The sequence below is a fragment of the Pleurodeles waltl genome, chromosome 5 (genome assembly GCF_031143425.1).
Source record: "Pleurodeles waltl isolate 20211129_DDA chromosome 5, aPleWal1.hap1.20221129, whole genome shotgun sequence".
NCBI lineage: Eukaryota > Metazoa > Chordata > Amphibia > Caudata > Salamandridae > Pleurodeles > Pleurodeles waltl.
In genome coordinates, this window is record NC_090444.1 from 981,365,405 (window position 1) to 981,388,281 (window position 22,877).

At 43.8% G+C, this 22,877-nt stretch overlaps 1 protein-coding gene across 1 annotated transcript in view; it reads right to left on the reverse strand.

The window, feature by feature from the left end:
* IGF2R (insulin like growth factor 2 receptor) overlaps positions 1-22,877 on the reverse strand; it is a 1,086,527-nt gene that overhangs the window by 945,108 nt on the left and 118,542 nt on the right. Inside the window, exon 4 of the mRNA XM_069235138.1 lies at positions 6,849-6,947. Coding sequence (XP_069091239.1) covers positions 6,849-6,947 — 99 coding nt within the window. The remainder of the gene's footprint in view (positions 1-6,848; positions 6,948-22,877) is intronic.

The following is a 22,877-nucleotide window of genomic DNA, read 5'->3' on the forward strand; positions in this document are numbered from 1 at the left end:
ACTTCTGCTTTAAGAATTACAAATTTGCCTTGACAATTCAGCTTTAATACAGATCTTAGCATTGAGGTCTACTAACATCCCAATAGTCCTTTGAATTGTCCCATGTCCACTGAAGTTACTTCTTCATTTCTTTGCAGTGCATTTTGTGTTTAACCCTGCACAGTTTACTCAAGACCAAGCAAAGCTGGGCCACCTCATTATTTGTCTTAAGTCCACCTTACCTTGGGCTACACTTTTGGTAAAGTCTCCAAATTCCTGTTTGAATAATTACAATACCTTCTTGTTAATGTTTAATATGTTTGACTGCTCAGATTTGAACCATTCTTCTGAGGAAGGGTTATGTGAATCCAGCAAGGTGGAATGTTACATTGGATTTTGTAACCCTTTTCTCATCAATTTGTAGCAGAGACTACATGGGCAGAGAAGACTCAAGTGACTTATTTTTGTTGTGAACTGAAAGAAGAGATTAAAGACAAGTTGGCTCATTTACAATATCCTGCTTCATTTTCTGAATCTTTTGACTGCTGTATAAATTCAAATCAAATTAATTTTCAGCAAAAATCTAGAACGTGATTTGTGCCTGTCCTAGCAGTTCTCAAACGCGTATGGGTGAAAATCCACCCTCTGAAAAAGAAAATGGAGCGAGTGTGCATTAGCGTTCTTAAATCGGATCACCCATGAGCAATACTGTCAGTCATCGGTGTCTTTTGCCAATTACCTTGAGCCAGGACAAAGGAAGAATAATAAATACTTTAGCACTGTAGGACAATCAAAATAACATTCCTAAAAGGAAGATATCAGTAGCAGTAGTAGAAAGCGCTGATGATTCACCACTTGTTTCAAGTCCAGTACAAGAGACTTCTTTACCATCATTAATCTCTTTTAGAGTCTTTTGCATACTGAAGCCTCTTCTAATTGTGCAGTGTTATTTGGGATTTCCTGCTTATCGATCCAATTCATATGTTAGTTACGGTACCTGACCAATATCATTGTCATCACAGTTTTGTCATGCTCATTCTTATGCTTCAGAGGGTTACTGGTCACCTATTAAATAAATAAAAAATTCCATCTCAAATTTCATTGTTGCTGGTCTTTCTTCTGTGCCAGGTTTTTTCTTGAGTTTTTACTAAGATTGTTCTTCTTGAGGGCACTGTACCATGTGAACCTGCTCCAATTGCACCTTTTGGACATATATATTTCCTGTCAAAAAAAGGAGATACCTCAGGCCTATTTATTGGACAAATGGCAAAATAAAATGATTGCTCAGTCTCTGGCTGTAGCGCCTGTTTTTTTGGTCCAAAAAAAAGATTCAGAGGGTACACCTTGTATCAGCCACAGACGTTCAAATCAAATCAAGATCAAATATAGATATCCTCTCTATTAGTGAAGATATTCTGGAATCCATATAATGTGCCTAAGCATTTACCAGACTGGACTATGAGGTGCTTATCTCCTACATATGAAAGAGAGGAGCAAGAGAAAAGATTTAAAAAAAAAAAAAAACTTTCAGCATGTCTGGGCATTCTGAATACAGAGTATTATCGTTAAGGTTGTGAAATGCCCACTGATATCTTTTTATGGATTCAATGTTCTTTGACATTCTGAGGAAGTTTGTAAATTTAGCGCTATCTAGACTTCTGCAACATTACCTGACTTGTGAACCTGAGTGATGTTAACTTGAGAAGGAAGGGATTGCTTCATGACTTTCTTCGGATCCGAAGCAAAAAACACTTTTTTCTTGCTGTGATGGTCAAGCTGAAAAGGTGTGTACTGTATTTAAAAGAATGTTCACAAATGTCCAATTCTATCTCATCCCAAATACTGCTACATTCAGTGTAGAAACTGATATTTCCAAAAATGACCAGTGAAGCTGGTTCTGTTACAACTGCAAGAAAGTTATGGATGGTAACATACTGTCTTCTATGTCTGCTTTATTGTCTTAGTTTGTGCTAAAAATAAATCACATTTCAAGCATTTTGGCCAACTGCAGACTTTACTTGTGGCTCTTTAACCATGGTATACGATCTTCACTGACTTTCTAAGGCATAATTTACCTTCACAAGGACTTTGAGTTATAATGGCTATAGTGGACATGTTTTCCGAAGATAGCAATTATCCCCTTCATATAAGTTACATACAGTAACAGTAATTTAAAGAAACCATGACAACTAGTTTTGAAAAGTTTACGTCATTCTAATTTCAAGATTTAAGAACAGACTGCCAAGCCAAGATTAACATCTGCTCCTTGGGCTGCATTGCCCTGGTAAATATGGTCATGCTGCCCAGACAACTCCATCTTCCTACGTTAAAGAACGTGCCCACATGCTAACAAACTTAGCACTGGGAGGAGACAAATGGGTATAAAATACAATTACCAGTCACGGAGTGAAGTCTAAAGACAGACATGTGGCCTGTACTAAATCGCAGCGCACCAGCTGTAGATCCCCAAACAGCTCCATGGGTCAAATTTACACAAAACAGGAATTATTAGGTTAGATACGTTTCAGAGTCAACTACTGAATAAACATCTGGGGCGGCATAGAGGGGAGGAATTACTGTAGACTACAGAGAACAACATTGCTGTGTAGGAGAAAATGCAAAGTGTAGACAATAAAACACCTCTGGGGTCTATGCCACCAACAGGCCTACCATATGAGGATGGAGTATTTGGGGTTCATAGGATGGAAGCCTGGACAACAGCAGGGGTCAACATGGCTGGGGATTACCTTCAGACTTGACAAATGAAGTCTATGGCGCTCCTTAGAAATGATTATGGTTTCCCCGTAAATCAGTTAATAAGCTATAGGGCAAAATCCAGACCAACACAAGTGAACTGGAAGATGAACTCCACAGAACTCCAGACACATGAGATAATCTATCTTATCTTTACAGTTGTAAATGGATGCAAATTAGTGACCTGAATATATAGAAGTATCCCACTGAAGACCAAGATTAGCTTAAATAAGCTGAGGGAGGACTGAGGAAATACAATGGGCATGGATCTGAAAGATGGAGAATGAAGGTGGGTCCTTGAACATGCTCACATAGTGACACGAAACACAAGATTCAAGTACATACAGTTGAATTACTTACAGAAAATGTACCTGATGCGCAACGCATTAATAAGGTAACTTGAATAAATAACCAGATCTGTCCTAGATGTACCAAAGAAAATGTTGACTTGTTTCATATGGCATGGGATCACCTGGGAGTGGCTCAGTTCTGAAATAAGGTAATCACATATCTTGAACAAACTTAACAGAATAGGGAAATTAAAGCCAGGGAGCGGTCTACTAGGATTGTTCATACGCCCCAAAATTAAAAAGCAGATGACAGAATACTTGATTCGGTCAAAGTATTAGTTAATCAGCCTATTGTGATGCACTGGAAGGGCTCGGACATTCCTCCATAATAAATGGAAGAAAGCTGTTGAGACACGGGCCAGAAGTATTACTCTTTACTTAGAAGATATTGTGGTCCCAGTTAAGGGATGATGTACTGGCTTTATTTGATGACAGAAGCGAGCACAACGCAGCCATAACTCTGCATAGTCAAAATACACAAAGAAGAAAAGGGGGCATACAAGAACATAAGCTAACCTGATAACCTTTTTTTAAACTAAAAAAAAAAAACTGACACCTAGGTAATGAAATGGTTTCAGATCTAAGGGTTAAGGATGCTGAAACCTACCCACGACTAATACCAACCAGGCAATAAAACACTGCACAGTATCTACTTTCTAACACAAATGGAGATTTAAACCCAAACAAATATTTGTTTTTCCAAAGCCAGAGCAAAATAACTCAGAATGTAAGTACTGATAATACTAAAATGTGAAACAGATGCTGGAGAGTTTAACTGTAAATTATTTATTGTAAAAACAATATAAATGAAGATTACATTCTGTACCGTTTGTTCATGGAGATAAACTTTTGTTATCTTCTTGCCTTCTCATGTTCATACACTCAAATTTCAACCACAATGTTTTGCTTTCTTTTAACGAAAAACCTCTGCAGCTGCTGAGCAATGTGGTCACTGCTGGCTTCCTGTCTGCTTCATCATTATCTCTGTCAGCAACTGGCAGGTTAGCCAAAGACTCCGCTCAGGTTCCAGGTGGGGCAGTTTGAAAACCAGTGGTGATGCCTCCGGTTCTATGGGCCTTGCTGTCTCCAGAAACCACAGGGTACTGCTGGATTGGAACAAAATCCATGCCCAAGTAGCTGAGTTAAATTCCGATATTATCAGCCCCATGGACCTATTTCAATAGTGTTTTTTTTACTCTTAACATAACACAATATTTGTATTTGTAAAGTGAATGTTGACCCTGAAGAGTATCTTAGTGTTGAAATAACAACGTTTTGTTACCCAAATCAATAGCACTAATTTTATCGAATTTAGAAGTATCAAAGGCTGGGAGGACCTGCTAAAGATTTTAACCTATGACAAGAATTCGGAAAACAGGTTACTGGAGTCGATGCATTAGGACACACACAGCCACCAAACACCTGTAGTGGTGCAATCTAACCACCAGGAGTGGTCTTCTGAGATCTCCTGGGCTTCCAAGTTTTGTTTTTTCCCTCTTGATGATTTGTTTGCTTTGTACAGCCTTGAATACTGCCGTTTCCTTCTTTGTGGTAGCAATGGACTAAAAACATTTTGGACCGGCCCTCTTCTCCAGCTCCAACGAACACCTTGAACTGGGGTCTTTTGCAGTGTCAGTAACTCTAGAGTAAAGAACTCTGGGCCTATTCATTCACTCCAGACAATGGTTGGTCCTCACTTTGGGTCAGTTCTCTCTCTTCTTTCGTTCCTCCTCTTCTGAAGCCATGTGTGGGGCTTTACAAATGCAGGTGGAGAGTTCTAGAAGGTGGGACTCCTTACCCAGTCTAGAGACACACATTACCTCTCCATCCTAACCTGTCCTTCTCCTTCGGCTGTCCAACCCTGTCCACTGTATTATGAGAATTTACAAAATGGCAGTTTGAAGCAACAATGGAAAATATTCCTCTTTCTTGGCAAACTCTGCACAGGCAGTTTTGTTTTCTCCCCTTCATGTTTCAGAAACCATCTATAAAGTCTGTCTTGCCTGCCTTTGTACAGGCTTCTTGTCAGACAGAAGTAGCTAAATACAATATGGGAATTTGTCCCCGGTCACCTTCCAATGCAGAAGAAAGGTAACCCTTCTGATCTGATATATTGTTCAGGGGGAGCTTTGAACTACCACCTGATAAGAGAAATTAACTTGACCCAGCAGCATTACTCAGCCTGAGTTTGATCCAGGCTGGCACAGGGATACATATCCAACTGTCAGATGTGAAAATGACTGCATATAAGACAAATGTGAATCAAGATATGTATTTGAAACCTGGGAATTAGTAGAGAAAGACATATGAAATGTAAACGTATTTTAGACACATTTTACCAAAAGTGCAAAAACAGTTTAAACATTTCAGAGTTTTCACTTCAGCAATGAAGAGAAAAAGGACTTTCCTTCTTGGATCCACAGCTGAATTATTAGGTTGAAGCTGGCCATGACCAATTTAATCTGGGCACCATCTATAACAGTGCTGTCTCTATGCATATGTCAGTGTGAGTCAGGAAACAATCCCTCCTACTTAGACTGCAAAAGTGTGTGCATATGTTCATCAAAACCAGACTAGAGCCTCTTACCCCAGTTTTACAGCAGTGGATCTTATTTTAAAAAGTAGGTATTCAAGGTTACAGCTCAGAATTATTTTAAAAAGGAGCGTACAGTGAGTGAGATTCCATTGGGGAGACTTGCGAAGGTAGAACCAGAAGGAGTCCCAAAAAACAAAAAATGTTTTTTTCCATGGATCAAAACTCAATTGCTAACAATAGATATTTGTTAGACCACAGATTTCTTTGAAGTGCTGATAGGCAAGATACAACTAATGCAAGGAGTAGGGCATTTTTTTTTTTTTTTAAGAGTTTGAGAAGACACAAGATGTATCTCAGCAGACAAGAATTTGTGAAAACTGAATCGCAAACCGCATGTACTTTATAAGTAAATAAGATTCACTAGCACATATAGATTCCCAACTATCTTATCCTACAGTCAGGGAAGGCTTAAGGACCCTAACCGAGGAGAGGAGGAGAAATGACCCAATAATAAAAACATGAAGGATTTCCGTTCTCACACCATTCAAGCAAAGATAGTTTTACTGCACCCAGTGACTTACATGTGATGCATGGTGAGGCATGTTAGAAATGTTCCAGAATTATTTACTAATTTGAGTTAGATCTGTGTGTATTCATTCATCGGTGAGGCATCTTGGCACAGAATAACAGATGTTTACTGTTCTACAACTCAATAGTTGTTCCTTTTATCGACCTCAAAAGTATGAAAGGCTGTTTGCACTCATGGTCACACATTTGAATACAAGTAGATCCACTCAAACAAAAAAAAATCCTGAAGTTAAAGCATTGGTCCTCTGAGCCACAAAACCTGCGAGCTGATCTTGCAGACACAAATGATGCAGACTCATAACAACTGAAAAAGGTTGGTGAAAAGGTGGAGCTCTGCGGTATCATACACGATTGGGTCGATTTTCGACACTGAAAGGGGAATGCTTTTAATCTGGTGAGGTTGATTTTATACTGAAGGGTGATCCACGAAAATGTGGTGCTCCTAAGGGCCTTCTACTTTGGCAAGTTGATTAAGGTTACATTGTGGTTAAAAGATATAAAATGGAGAGGCGCCTAACCAAATTAAAGTTAAAGTTAAAGTTAATGCAAAGTTAGAATTATTGGTCTTTTAAACCTGGGAACAGCTTTTTATGGCATTTGATTTTAAACAAATTTAACTACAAAATATAGATTCCGATTACCTCTTTTACAGCTTTAAATGTGTCCTTTTTACACACAGCAGATGTTCTCCATTCAAAGTAGTGTACACAGCCAGATAAAGTAACAAATTCAGGTGTGCCCTGTCATGAGAAGAGGCAAAGGCAAGATCAGTGTTAAAATGGTAGGTAAAAAATGTCAAACAGCTTTCTCACAACAAAAATCTCTTTACTGAAACAATAATACAGTTAAACTGCAAATATTAGAAGGAACCTCAAGCGCTTGAACATTGTAATATGCAACTAACTAGCTAACCTCTAATTAAGCTAAGACATGTGGATGACATATGATGCCGATATCTAGACACAATTAAAATGTCTATTTTGGACACAAGTTCCAATATACAGTTGGCAATGCATCCAGTGTATTTAAAGAAGTTCCACAGTCAAAGTTTACAACATAAGACATCTAACATAAAATGGTGCTTATCCAACAAGATGTGGAATTCCAACCTATAAAAGAAGGATACATAATTACTGCAATTATAAATTAAAATACATTTTATCACCTTACCCCGCCATATGCAAAATAAGGAAATTAAGAATACATATTTTCCTAACCAACCTGGCAAACTGAGTGCACTCTTGCAGGTAAAAGTAACAAATCTAAAAAAGTAAATAAAAAAAAATAAAAAAAATAAAAAAAACACAGTTTCAGCTAACAAGCTCAGAGTCCCTTATACCAAGGCCATATGGAAATTAATAAGGCTGTTGTGTCTTCACCCCTCTCACAAGAACAAGTACAACATTTAGAACAGTCTGCTGATCATGTATATGTATATGAATGGAGTGAGAACACACCTATTGTACATTTTACGAAAAGGCTACTTTGAGGATTAACCATCACATCCAAATAGCTTTCTCGGCCATGTCAGGGACAGCATTAACATATTGAACAAACAAAACACAGGCATTCACCACTAATAGATAGCAGAGCTCTTTGACCTTTTGTAAGAATTGTGGGCTTTTAACCACACCCACCACACACCCATCACTTTCACTCGTTCGTAGGCTTGCCTTTCAAAACTCCTTTGTTATCACTGGTAAATGCTTTACGTTTGTCCCTCCCTGAGGCGGTTTTGTTACCGCCTTGCAGACTGCCTCTGTTACATGGATAATTGCACGACTGATACGTTTGACTGAACGCAAACTTTTTACTTTGTGTCTCTCCTTCGCACCCATGCTCATGGCAGCCATGACGCTCTGAATCAGCTTGCTTAGGTCAACTGTTTTACTTTTCATTTTCAATTAAAGTGGCAAGAAAAGTTCAGTTAGGAATTTACAATGCTAATAGCTCTAACTCGAGCAAACGCGGGACCCACTGCTTTGCAAATGCTTGTACTCATGTTGCTGACAGCCAATCCACTCACTTGTACTTGTGGAATTCTGACTGCCTTGAGACGGAGATGACTCCCCAAAGGAAAAAAGGCTCTCAGGGCCAATCATAATGCTCTATTTTTAAACTGGCACTCCAGCGAGAGACTCGCCAATCATCCAGATATATCACAATCTGCAGACCAATCTAGCTTCCCGTCAATGAAAAATGCATGGGGATTTTGCATTTTGGGTCCCATAACTACTTCTTCGGCCCTGCTTGACAGATCATCCCAAAACTTTACGTGAACAAACTACGCAAAAAAAAAAGAGCACTTTTTTGGGAAAGTTTCATGAAGATTTGTCAAACAGCGCCAAAGTTATTAGCAACACAAGAAACGCATTTCCTATGGAAACGGTGACCTTACTATAGCTATCTATTGGTGACTGCCACGTGTGTGTAGGTGTGTGTGTGTGTGTGTGTGTGTGTATGTGTGGAGATATATATATACACACACATATATACACACACACACATATACACACACACATACATACACTCATATACATACATATTCTCAATGAAAAAAACTAAGGCTAAAGGTTAGTTATAGGTAAGAAAACATTATTTAATCTTTCAACACAAAATCAACTTAAAACTACACAAACCTTACAAATTATAGTCATACTTAAAAATTTGAGTTAGAACTTGTGCCCCATCTGAAACGTTCTATAACGTTTGCACGCCCGTAGTGTTGTGAACTCACTAGCCACACTAGGTTAACTATAACTCGCGCCTTCACCATGCACTGCTTATACCCTTTCATATTACGTCACTTAAAACATGTTAAATTATAGCATTCCTAACAAGACTCATGACCTGTCTAATTAAATAATTTATGAAAACACTGTACATGTTAGAGTGCAGAGTTCTAGTTAATGTGGTGTGTGCACCGAGTTTACAACACTGTTATCATGTGCAGCAATGTGTGGACTTGAGTAGAAAGGTATAAAGTGGCACTGTGTGGATTGGAGTGGCACAGCGTCCAGTAGAGAAGTGTCTTACAGAGTGGACTGCACAGAGTGGCGTGAAGTGGCACAGAGCAAGAGTTGAGTGGCATAGAGTGCAGTAGAGTGGTGCAAAGTAGAGTGGTGTATAGTAGGGTCGAGTGGCATAGAGTGCAGTGGTGTACAGGGCATTGGCATAAAGTCCTGCACAGTACAGTAGAGTAGCATATCGTGCACTGGGGTACAGTAGAGTAGAGCGGTGCAGAGTAAACTGGTGTACAGTGCAGTAGCATAGAGTAGACTAGTATACTGTGTACTGTTGTATATGTAGTGGAATAGAGTGCAGTGGCACAGAGGAAAGTGGTCTATAGTAGAGTGGCGTGCATTGGTGTATAGTAGAGTGCAATGACATACACAGTAGTGGAGAGTAGAGTGGTGCAAACTAGTGCACAGTTGTGTAGAATGCAGATGCATACAGTACAGTGGCAGAGAGTGAAGTGGTGCAGTGGAGTGGCGTAGAGTGCAGTTGAGTAATGTCCAGTGACATACAGTAGAGTGGCATACAGTGCGGCAGTGAAAAGAGGTGCAGAGTGCAGTGCAGTTGCATATAGGACAGTGGAATACAGTTCAGTGGTGTGCAGTGCAGGTGCGTACGCTGCAGTGGCTAAGAGATCAGTGGTGCAGATTATAGTAGAGTGGTGTAGAGTGCAGTATTGTGGACTCAAGAACAGTGATGTAGAGTGCAGTGGTGTACAGTAGACTTGTGTACAATGGTGTAAAGTGCAGTCCAGTGGCACAGAGTGCAATGGTGTAAAGTCCAGTGCCGTACAGTGCAATCGCATAGAGTAGGGTGGTAGAGAGTGGAGTGGCACAGAGTGCAGTTACACACAGTACAGTGGACTGGTGCAGACTAGAATACAGTGGCATAGCATGCAGTGGCGTAGACTGAAGTGGAGCAGAGTATGGTAGAGTGGCATAGTGAGCCGCAGCAAAGACTAGTGTGGTGGGTTTCGATATTAGATATACGCTATTAATGTTTTTTCACCTATTGGAGGGCAAGGGGCACTTTACGAAAGGTATGAACAGGTAGGGAAACACTAACTATTCTATTTATTTTTAAAAAGGTAATGGAGTATTGCAGTACTATCTTGGAAGTACTGCAGTACCCAATATAATTAAAAAACAAAAAAAATCTTTAAAGTTGTTTATTCACTTAAAAAGCAAAGGTTACAGGGAAGTTGTAGTTAGGCTCAGATTTTAAACATACAAAACCATAGAAATTCACCAGTTACAGTTATCAAAAGTAACCATAACTTGTACCCTAAGGTAACTATACCTCACCGCCAACCCCACCCCCTCCCCCCCCCCATAATCACCGAACCCAGTGGTACGCACAGCCGACGGGGTTGGACACAGGGCCAGGCCCCAGTCAACCCCCTTTAAGCTCTAAAGCCTGTGACACACACGGTAGAATGGGTTTTGAGCTTAAAGGGGGCAACATTAAATCTATACATTTAGGGGAGCTACATGGGACCCCCCACCCCTAACCCACGGGCCCCTGGGACCACTACCTAATAAAAACTTTGGAGGGGGAAGGGGAAACGCAAACTCCCTGGGGCCCCCATGGAACGCCACCTCCCCAGAGCAACACTAAATAAATCTATTGGGTTGGGGTGGGGGGGGGGGGGGAGGGATGAGTGCACCCCTGGACCACCACCTCCCCAGGGTACATAATAAAATTTCAAAAAAAGCATATGCAGTGGGCTGAGCAGACCTCCCTCCCCTCCCCCCCCAATCCTTAGGAACCCCCTTACATTTATATATTAAGTTGCCCTGGGGAGGTGGTGGTCCCCTGGGTGCGGGGGTACATGGCCCTCCTGCAAGCTTTGTATATAGAAATAGCCCTGAAGGAGGTGGTGGTTCCTAGGACCTGAAGGGTGGGGTCCGTAAAACCACCCCATTACTTAATTTTTAAACTTGCCCCAGGGAGATGATGGTCCCCAGGGCGCAGGAGGGCCACACACACCCCCCTGCATCTAATACACATTTTGCTCCAGGAAGGTGGTGGAGGGTTTAGTAAGCCTTAGAAGGGGGACCCCGTGCACCCCCTTCTATTATGAGCCTACAATGCCCCCAAGAACTGGCTCACCCTGGGCGAAGGCCATTTTTTTTCTTCTTTCAAATATTTTATTTATCATTTTAAAACATACCAAAGAACAAACACATAGCAATGCAGTTCAAACATGGGCACTGTACCACTTTTAAGTGGTAGAACTTGAGTACAAATCATATATATTGTCATCTTCACTCAGAGGACAAATGAGCAGCGGCAGACAATTAGTACTGAAACAGACAGATTGACATGAGTTGAATGAACTCAACATGAGCTGGCATCATTAGATGTCTGTGACGTGGGAGGAAAGGTGGCTAATGTAGACAAGTAGTCCCTCAGCGGTTGCCAAATATCTCTAGGTCTAAACATCACAGAGTAGTGAGGCGTAGAGTTGGCTATTAGTGTCACAATACGTGAGATTGGCTAACCAGGAAGGAACGCTAGGCGCATGTTTGGACCACGAGCCCCCATCGAAGCACAACCTCCCACTTAGCCAGCAAGAGCAATATCGCAGTGAGGCGTCTTATGGGCTTTGGTAAGTCACCTGTGTAGCCGAGAAGGACAGAGAGTGGGTGAGGTCACAGAGGCCAACCAACAATAGCCGGCAATCTGTCATATACCTCACACCGAAGGGCAGGCCCAAGTCATATGTGAAAAATCAGCGATTAAAGCACAGCACTTGGGGCAAGCAGCAGAGTGGCTCAGGTCCATTCGAGCAGTATCTTTGGGGGGAGGAGGGGTAGGGGTGATATTTACTTGAAGACCACAACACTCAAAAAATGTATATGAACAGTAATTGTATGTTGCTGGAGAATCTGATGTTCAATGTATTTTATCTCTAAATACATTTATTTTTCCAACGAAGATTCACTTAAATAACAATGTTGTAATTTAGTTGCATAAAAAGAAAGTCCTCCTTGGTGTAATATATATTCCCCTTCAATCAAGTCCAAGACGTGATAGTTCGTAGTCAATCTTTGTAATAAAAGCCACACATAATTATTCTTTACGATGGCAGCCAACACGTGTTTCGTTACACAGTGAATTTTTCAAGGCAGAGAGATCTGAATCAAGTCGTCTATGTAAAAACAATTTTGGCAGGTTAGATACTATACTTATTACCGGTCAGTCAAGAGCAACAGCCCAAGGATAAATGTATACCTGCAATTGAGAAATATAGAAGGCCAATTAATTGTGATGCCCCAAACTGGACAACATACAAGTCTTCCAAAATAATTTACAGTAATTAGCAATTTAGAGGGCTATGATAAGTCCTATCTTTGGGGATGATGTATGCCCTTCCAAGGAATTTGAAGTGTACTAGCTTGTGGCTTTGGTTAGGTCTGTGCACAGCATACCTCCCAGACTTTTTGGGATAATGGACGACCCAGATCTCTCTCTCAAGATTTCCTTAGTCGTGCACCTGGAACCGGGAGACCCCTAATACAAACTAAATAGTCTGGATCCCAAACGAGCCCTCAAGTCCGCCATAGCAACCAGAGTAAGAGGTGTAAATTAGGCAGAAGCCAATGGATAGGTAGTGTAGCGTGCACGCATGGTGCATTGTTGACAGCGTAGTACAAAGGGTTGCAATTGTGTGGCGCCTGCAAAACGAGTATCTGTAGCGCATGAAAATATGTGGTCATCCGGGAAAACATCACCAAAAGTGTGAAGTTGAAAAGCACGTAATGTACACTTCACCAGGGCCTCATGTCTAATAGGTATAAATGGATTATTAATCAAGGTCAGTGCTGGGGAGAACCATGTGTTGCATTGAAGCAAACGAGCCAGTTTGCACTATGCCCAGCTAGTTGTGGAAAGAATTTGAATATCTCTGCGATGTACAAGAGCACCCCAGGGCAAAAAGGGCACTCAGTGGGACAGGATCCAACAGCTCCCTCTCTGGGATAGAGTAAGGAAGGTGGGCGTTGGGATGATACAGTGATACTTGTATTGACATTGCGCCACCAAATAGTAAAGCTGGAAGTGGGGGACCCCAAACCACCCCCCTCATACGGGAGAGTGTGGATTTCTCATTGAATGAGCAGATGTTTATCTGCCCATACCAGTCGAATGACCAAGCTGAGAAGTGTAGCAAAAAAAGAATTAGTGAGCTGTATCGGTATATTCAGAAACAGATATAGAAATTGTGCGAGAACCACCATTTTTATAAGCGATATCCGGCCCGCCACAGAGATCGGCAGCTTCACCCATTTATCCACCTGTGCGGTGAATCTCTTCACCGCAGGTCCATAATTTAGCTGCAGCAGGAGCTCATTGTCTCTGTGAGTGAACACCTAAATATTTTGCCGAGTCAGGACACCAGCGTAATGGGAATTTTGTCTCAGGTGGTGGGGTAATGTCAGTCAGCGGAAACCGCTCAGACTTACTCCAATTTATATGCAGCGCAGAGAACTCTCCAAACTGAGTCACTTCTGCGAATATTGGTGCAAGATTCGCATCCGGATGGCGGACAAATAGCAGGATAACATCTGCAAATAGTGACACCAGGAGCGGTCCACTGGAGACCCCTGTGGATATGTCCCTACGTAAGTGGCAAATCAGGGGGGTCCATTGCCAGAATAAAGAGCAGAGATGGCAAAAGGCAACCCTGCTGTGTGCCACGTGTTATGGGGAAAAATTAGGAGAACTCACCATTAAGCCGTATTGCTGCTGTGGGCTGCACGTACGGCAGAGAAATCAGTTTGGTGCAGCTTCGGGGGAACCCGAGCTTACTAAGGACAGCGTGTAAAAAGGGCCATTCAAGTGATCAGAAAGCGTTTTCGGCGTCCAATAAGGCGATCGCAGACGGAACCTCTGGGGACACACTGTTTATCACCGCAAAAACAGTGCAAAGACTGATAGAGGTAGAGTAGTGCAGAACAAAGCCAGACTGAGCGGGGGAGATAATCGTATCCAATAAGAGGGAGAGACAGGTGGCAATAATTTTGGCCAGGATCTTTTTGTAGAAATTTATCAGAGAGAGGGGGGGGCAATATGACCCACAATATAGAGGGTCTTTGCCAGGTTTCAGCAAAAAGACATTAACTGCCTCTCTCATGGATGAAGGGAGAGCGCCAGCCTCAAGAGCCTTGGCAAACGCCGATACCAGATGAGGGCTTAAACACCCCAGTAAACCCATCCAACCCCAGGGCACCCGTCCCATCTAGCGAATCTATCTCCTGCGACACCTCCTCAGCAGAGAAGGGTTCGCTAAGGAACTGTTTTTGGGAGGATGTTAACCAGACCATAGCAATGTCATCTAGATAGTCCTGTAAAACAGGACCCGGTGGCCCCAATTGCGCTGTATAGAGCGTGGAATAATGCTGGATAAGCCCCCATGTGGACCTTGGCGGTACCAATGGCAACACTGCCATTAGGCCTTTTAATTTCCAGTATATAAGAAGCAGGACATGGGAGTTGGATCAGTCTGGCCAGCAGTCTCCCAGTCCTGTCCCCCTCCCCGTATCTACGGGACTTTGTATACTTGCCCATGTAGTGTACCTCCACGCTGCCAATGCGTTAAACTCCTCGAGCAGAGACTTACGATGACCCAGTTGGGGGGGGCAATATTGGCAGCCTCCGTTTCCCGTCAATATCAACAAGCAGTGCCTCCACCTGCATTATAACACAACGTATTTCTCGCAGGACACCGGAGTGTCTGGAAATGCAGATGCCTCTGGTATAGGCCTTAACGGCATCCCACAATACCGCCCAGGTACCCACAGAGCCCTCGTTTAAGAAAAAAAAAGTCAACCACCGCCTCCCACAAGGATGCGCAGAACGGAGTGTCCAACAAAGCGATGTCTGGGAACCTCCAATATTTCCTGGCCCAACATTCCTCGGTGCAAGCAGGACCGGGGAATGGTAAGATAATGTCTGAGGTAGGTGCATGACATCTGTAACCTACTGCGCACTAGCACCCGTCAAATGACAATAGTCAATACGTGACCAGGTACCATGGGGTGCTGAACGAAAGGTGTAGGCCAACATGCCAGTGCCACACAGTCGCTAAGGGTCATGTAAAGCGAAAGTGTTGCAGAGATCTCTCAAAACCCTAAGGGAGCGAGGCTTGGATGTCGGGACACAAGAGGTGGTGTCCAATGCCCGGTCTACCGCCAAATTAAAGTCCCCACCTACAAGGATGTGGTCTATATCAAAGCGATCAATGTGTGAATGGATATCCCGAAGAAAAAAAATCAGAATCGTCAATATTAGGAGCATACACATTTACAAGTAGGACCTTACGATTATCCAAAAGCCCTGCAACCATCCCATATCATATTTAGTGGCCTAAACTGTACTGTTTTATGAATCAAGATACATACCCTCCAAGAGTGGGTGCTGTAACTAGCAAAGTATTGGTGCAGGCCCCAAGTGGCTGTGAAGGAGGACACTGTGCCAGCGGGGAGATGTGTCTCCTACAGGAAAGCAATCTGCACCGCGTGCCTGCGGAGGTATTATAGCACCATTTTACCTTTCCGGGGGTTATTGAGGCCGCATATGTTCCAGGATAGGAATATAAGGCCTATTTCTTTGTCACATGGACATTAGCCCCCGCATGTGGGACCTGTGTAGCCATATGTACGTAAGGTAAGTGTGTATAGAAACTGAACTGCATAACAAGACAACATTACATCACACAACCCAAATGCGTGAAAAAATCCTCCCACACCCAGCCTAAAGATGCCAAGCGAACCCACAAAACTCCAAACAAAGACCATTACAACAGAAGAACAGATATCTTGGTATCAACCATGGGAGCATGACAATGCAGCCACGGAGTGCTCCCAGCCACTAATGGGATTGACAGTGTAGCATAGGAGAGGCCAACCTGACTTAAAAGAAAACCTTAGTTATACACAGTAGAGTGGCGAATCAGCGACTGTCTTATATAATCAATGGGGAAGCATTGTTTACATAAACACAGCAACTGCCACGGTCCAGCCCGTCCCATCCAGTACGGGGGAAATGGTTCTATGCTCGAAGCGGGCCCAGCATCCAGAGCGTCACGCCTGTGGGGAACCGTGGGGCAATATGCCCATCCAGGGTTGTTGCTTGCAGAATTTCATGGCATCACTGGGGTTATCAAAGTATCACGATTTGCCGTTCACCTCCACTTTTAACCTAGCTGGATATATCATGCCATAGCATATGCCAAGAGAACAGAGCGTGGCCCTGACTTCAGAGAATTTCTGCCTGGCTTCCTGCAAAGCAGGTGTGAAATCGGGGTAGAGGAACACAAGTGTTCCCTCCTACTGCAATGGGCCTCTCTGGCAAGTCGGATGGCAGGGTCTCGGTCTCTATAATTCAATAGGCGAGCAATTATCAAGTGGGCAGGTGCCCCAAGGGAAGGTCTAGGACCCAAGGTACGATGTGTCCACTCCACCACAAAGGTTGAGGTGAAGCCCTGGTGCCCCAGTAATTCCACCATTGGATTCTCTATAAACAAATTTAGCTGACCAGTATTGGTGGATTCCACAACACTGGCTATATGCAAGTTGTTACGGCACCCTCTGGCATCCAAATCCTCATTCTTTAACCTCCCCTCGGCCTTCTCAAGGCGTTTTCTCAGCGTCGCTGTATCGTCCTCAATGGCAGAGATTCAACCCTCCGCTCCCTCCAGGCGTGATTAGTGTTTGTCCAACCTACTGCCCATGTTGTCAAGCCTGGTGGTCAGCAAGACAAATCTATTATCAATGACATTGAATCCGGCCCTCAGCTCTGCCAATATCTCCTCAGCTCCTAATGTCTTATCTCACATCTGACCACTCCAGACGTTATCCGATTCCTTCGCTAGGGCAACAACCATGTATTCCTGCGGCCTCTTCTCAAAAGGAAGTTTGTTGTTTGGGCTCACCTTCGCCCATGGCCACCCAGGTCCAGGAGTACACCAAGAATCGCCAAATAAATCCCCGGGCCACGTGGGTGGCGACCCAGGCAGCAGCCACGGGGTGCGCAGTCCTCACCTAGGCCACCAGGCAGGCAATCCACAATCACCCACGCAAATGGGGGCAGGTCAGCAGCATGGCGGCGCTCAAACGTCCAGCGTGGACCGTTCAGGAATGTGGGAGCCCAACTGAGGCCCCTGCTGATGGGCACACTGCCAGGCAGACAGCATTAAATGTAGGGCCCTGGTGCAAAGTTGGGCACGACCCCGCCGGTAGCCCAACTGAAAAACAAAGGGGGGGAGGGGTGCGAGGGCCACCCCCCACCTCACCGCTGGTCCTCGAAGACAGCCAGGCCCATGCCCCATGCAGTGGGACACGTCTCCGTTCATCCTTGCTTGCGTCACCAAGGCCGCAGAGAGGACACTCCACCACTGGGCCCCCTCCCATCAAAGCGTTGCTCTGGGCTTGGGGTGGGGAGGGAAATCAACCAGCAACAGACTGTCTGCAGCAGACCCGCACCACCCAGTGGCCCAGCCCCTCAGGCTCGCCCGAGGTCCCTGTCACCTTGGGGCCTCTGAGGTGTGTAGGCCTGCAGGCACGGGCCGCAACAGCAGCACCCGCGCACCATAAGATCTGCAGCCGCACCCACCTCCCCGTGATCTTCGCCCACTCCTCTCCGTTCTCACCATTCGTCCGCCCCAGAGACACAGGTGCCCTTTCCTGCCCAAGTGTAGGGAGCCTTCGTGGGAGCTTCAGAGCCGCGTGGCCATTTCGGTCGGCGGCTTGTCCACGCCCGGGGAGAAGGCAATTTTAAACATGGGAGATTGATGTCTATATATATATTTTCTTTTTAAATCATGAACAACTCTACTGATATAGCCACAGATTTCTCTGTGATTAAAAAATGCATTTAACCCTTGACCAATGTTAGGGGTGTAGGGTATACATACCTTGCCACCTTTTGTTTTTTTAATGTTCTTTTTGGGGATTCAGCTGAAGTAGAGTCCCAAAATGGCTGCCAACACTTTGTGTTTGAAGTGTTAACAGCCAATCATATCCCAGCAGGAGATCTCCCTGGATCCGTTGCGCTAGATATACAAATTTATTTTCCCATTAATAACTCCAAAAACTACTGAACGGATTTACATCAAATTTAAAAAAAAAAAGCTGATCTGCAGACCAAAGGCTACCTTTTTTCCCCAATTTGTTGTAATTTTGACCAGGGGTTCAGGCGTGTCTAAAGAGTTTTTTTTTTTTGGCCCCCACTTGATGGATCACCCTAAAGTTTTCATGCACAAGACTCTTGGGCACACTTTTTTTTGGGAAAAGTTCTAACTACCTAGTGGCGAGCATGCACAGCTAATCACTCCACATATTATATCATTGATGACATTCTATGCCATCTTTCATATTCTCACTGCAACATTTGCAATAAAATTATTGATTAGACAACTGTGCACTGCAAAGGCACAAGTTCTAGTTACCTTAGGGCACGGTTTTAGTTACTTTCAAGCACTCTAACTATAACTGCTGAATTCCTCTGGTTTTGTATCAATAAATTCAGAACCTAACTAGAATGCCCCTGTAACCTTTGGTTTCTTCAGTGATCTATATGTGTTCTAAAAAAAGGAATAAAAAACAAAGGTCCCTTCTTCCCTCTATCCTCTCTTGAACTGCAACTGCTACTCCTGCCTACCATGCATGGTCTGTTGTGAAGCTGTTTCCCAGCCCTCGTTTGCCTGTGTCCAGCCCCTACCCATCCCTTCTGTCCTCCATGGTCCTCTCTGCATGCCCCTGCCCCCTCCCTCTTGCCCACCATGGCTGTTGTGCTGCCACTAACCCTCTCTTGCCTGTGTCCAGCCCCTACCCATCCCTTCTGTCCTCCATGGTCCTCTGTGCATGCCCCTGCCCCCTCCCTTTTGCCCACCATGGCCGTTGTGCTGCCACTAACCCTCCTGCTTGCCATGCATGGCCTTCTGTGCTGCCACCGCCCCTTCCACCTGCCCAGTGTGGTCAGCCTGCTGCCCCTGACTTCTCCCACCTTCCCTCCATTGACTGTTTATGCCATTATAGTCTCACTGCTGCCCTCCATGGTGTGTTGTGCTTCCAGTACCCACTCCGTCTGCCCTCCAGTCAGCTTGTTGCTCCAGCTCTGCTCTCCATTTTCCATGTGCAGGCCCCTACCCCTTCCTCCTTCCTCCTCCCTTGTCTGGTCCGTTGTCATGCCCCTGCCCCCACTTCTTCCTGCCCTTCTTGGTCCGTTATGCTGCAACTGCCCCTCCTATCTGTCCTGTATGGTCAGCTTACTGACCTTGACTCTTTTCCCTCTGCTCTCTGCTGTCCATGTACATTGTCCTGTCCCCTCCCCACTGCTTTCCATGGTCAGTTGTGCGGCACTGGCATCCCGCTTGCCTTGTGTGGTGCATTGTGCTGTTGCAACCCCTGAAACCTGGCCTGTAAGGTCAGTCTGGTCCCCCTGCCCATCTCACTCCTGCCCTCTGTTATCAGAGTCCATGTCCCTACCCCATTCCTCCTGCCCTCAGTGATCCATTGTACCATACTTGCCAACATTTTTTTTTTTAACTTAGGGAGATTTTGAAAAAGGGGAATTGATTTTCCCCATTGATTTAAATTGAAAAGAAGAGATTTTAGGCAGGAGACAGATAAAATAAAGTCAGTTTGGGCTTAAAAACATCAGGAGTCTCCTGCCTGAATCAGGTATGTTGGCATGTATGGTTGTGCTGCCACGGCCTCTTCCTTCTGCACTCAATGGTCTCTAGACTGTCCTGCATAGTTTGTTTGTTGCCCCTGCCCACCTTTTCCTTGCCCTCCGTGGTCCTTTGTGCTTCCACTGCCCTCCAGGCTACCCAAATTTATCAACTTGTTACCTCTGCACCTTCCTCCCTGCCTCAATTATCCGAGTCCGTGCCCCTGACATCTGCCTCCCCACAGTACTCTAATGGACAACTACATTGCTAACATTCTATATTTATTATGAAAATGTGGCACGCCTGACGTTATCTTGATGTAATCAAAACTGTAATACCTAAAGAATCTCCTTTAGACATTATAAAAATGAGAGGGTCTTAGTCCCATAGATATTATGGTTTGTGCTCTAAAAAACTGAAATGACGACATTTTCTGAGTTCTCAAATAGCAACAAAGCAATTCAATAATTTGCTATCTTGGTTTTTTTATCCAGTAGATCACATGATTACATGTTGCACTTAGGGGAGAGAATGTGGTGTTATGGCCAGAGCTGCAGACTTTGCAACTGGAGAACTAGGTTTGAGTTTCAGTGCCAGCTCGACATCCTGCGATACTAGGCATATCACTTAATCTCCCCATGCCTAAAACCCAAAAGGAATGGGTCCCTGTGGAATGTAACTGATGCCCATGTTAAGCATTTCAATACCTTCAGGTCAAGACTGTGCTATATAAAACTTCAAAATAACACAAACACAAAAAAAAAAAAAAAGTATTTTGCACACTTTTGTCATTATGCTATACGTGGGCTACATTTCAGTGATATCTGTGCTACATTTGGGCTCTTTTTTCTCTGGTGGCTGTCTTGGGAGACTTCTTTGTTACAAAGCTCTCTAATCTCCTCATTTACTGTAATATCCTCAGTAGAAAATGCTTTCAGTTTTCAACTTCGATTCCATCAAGACAGTGTCAAATGTGCCACACTTCTAGCATAAATTCAGAATGTGCAAGTTTCAGTCTACATGTCAGAATGTTTTAATGAAATAGAAGAGGATGATATTTGAGAACTCACTTAAAACGTGCCCTAATTTTTCTTTCTAAAGCACTGACCATAATGTCTATTACAATATGAACCCCCTCATTTTATTCCTTTCTAAAATAAATGTTTTAAGTTTTACCAGTTTGATTCAAACAAGATGGCTTCAAATACGCCACACTTGTTATAAGTAAAACTGTTAGCGCTCTAGTTGTTCTTTAGAACATTCTGGAAGACTGCAGTACAACACAAAGGGAATCAACTGACAGGTTGCTCCTGTTGGAAGTACATTTTTTATTGAGAAGGCCAGACTTCATTCTCATACGGCTGAGAAAGATAGTGTGAATTTACCAAAAATATGCTCTCATTTTAGCTTCTGGAGCACCTTCCATAACCTCTATGGGAAAATGATGAAAAAACAGTTCTCTCTCAAATATGATTCATGAAATCTTAGCAGAAGGCTTTTTCACAGGGTAAAATCACCTTAGCAATAAATGATTTATACTGTAACTAAAATCTGTTTTCACCCTTTGTATGTTGTTCTTTTAGTGATCCTCAGAACCTGCCATTCGCTGCAATGCATTTCAATGGGTGCTATCATATATATTGATCAGGAGATGGCTGCCATCACTTTCTGCTTGAAGTGCAACCAGCCAATCAGATCTCACCATGAAATATGTGCTTAGGCACCGCCCAAATATACACATACAGATTCCCTTTAATATCTCAAAAACTACTGAATGGGTTTGCCCCATATAACAAAGTCTTCTTTCTGTACCAAAAGCTACCTTTTTGCCAAATTTTGTGTAATTCTGTTCAGAGGTTAGGGTTGTAGTCGTGTTCAAAACCCCACCTTTTTCTTGGCCCCCGCTTGCCAGATACCCTTGAAACTTTCCATGCGTAACAAGACCTCTGGACACACTTTTTTTGGAAACTTTTGTGAAGATTCATCAAATGGTGCCAAAGATATAGGCAAGTCAAACAATGTTATTTCTGTGGAAACTAAGGGCCCCATGGAGAGGAGACCGCCGTGGAGCCCGCAAACCACTCCCCCCCTTATTACAAGGTTCCCATTGAGCTCACCAGTGGAAAACTCAGAAATCAGAGGCTTCCTTGTTCCTGGTGGTCCAACCGCCAGGGTCCTAATTTGGCAGTCGGACCACCTGGAGCGCAGCGATGCAATTGCCACTGCGAGGCTGCAGGTCTCAAGACTGCCAGTCTTGTAATGAGGCCCCAAGGCCAACCGCCAGTAGGGAATATATATGATTTCAAAACGTACCGCTGTACTTCATAAGCAGAACTCAGTTTTTTTTTTCTCAAAATAAACAAAAAAAATACAAATATTTATCTCAATCTATTAATACTTTTATAAAGTGCCCCATGTGTTCCTAACTGGAGGAAAGCACCCTTGATGGCATGGTTACCCCCCCCCCCAACACACACACACATTTTGCTTGATATTGATGCCAATTTAACTGAGTGTGCTGGGATTCTGCTAAACAGGCCCCAGCACCAGAGTACTTTCACAAAAAGGTACCTTTGTTCCCAAATTTGGCACACTACAGGCACACAGTTAAGTCCCTTTTAAAGGGTACCCTTGGTACGAAGGGCCCTATGGCCAGGGAAGGTCCTCAATGGCTGCAGCATGTATTATGCCACCCTGGGGGATCCCTCACCAAGCACATGCTCACTCCACTGCAGCTTGTGTGTGCTCGTGGAGAGAAAAAGTCAATGTGGACATGGCACACCTCCCATGGTGCCATCCCACAAACTACTGCCTGTGACATCGGTAAATCACTCCTCTAGCAAGCCTTACAGCCCTAATGCAGGGTGCACTATATCACAGGTGAGGGCGTAGCTGCATGAGCAATATGCCCCTACGGTGTCCAAGTCCATTCTTAGACATTGTAAGTGCAGTGTGGCCATAAGGAGTATATTGGCCGGGA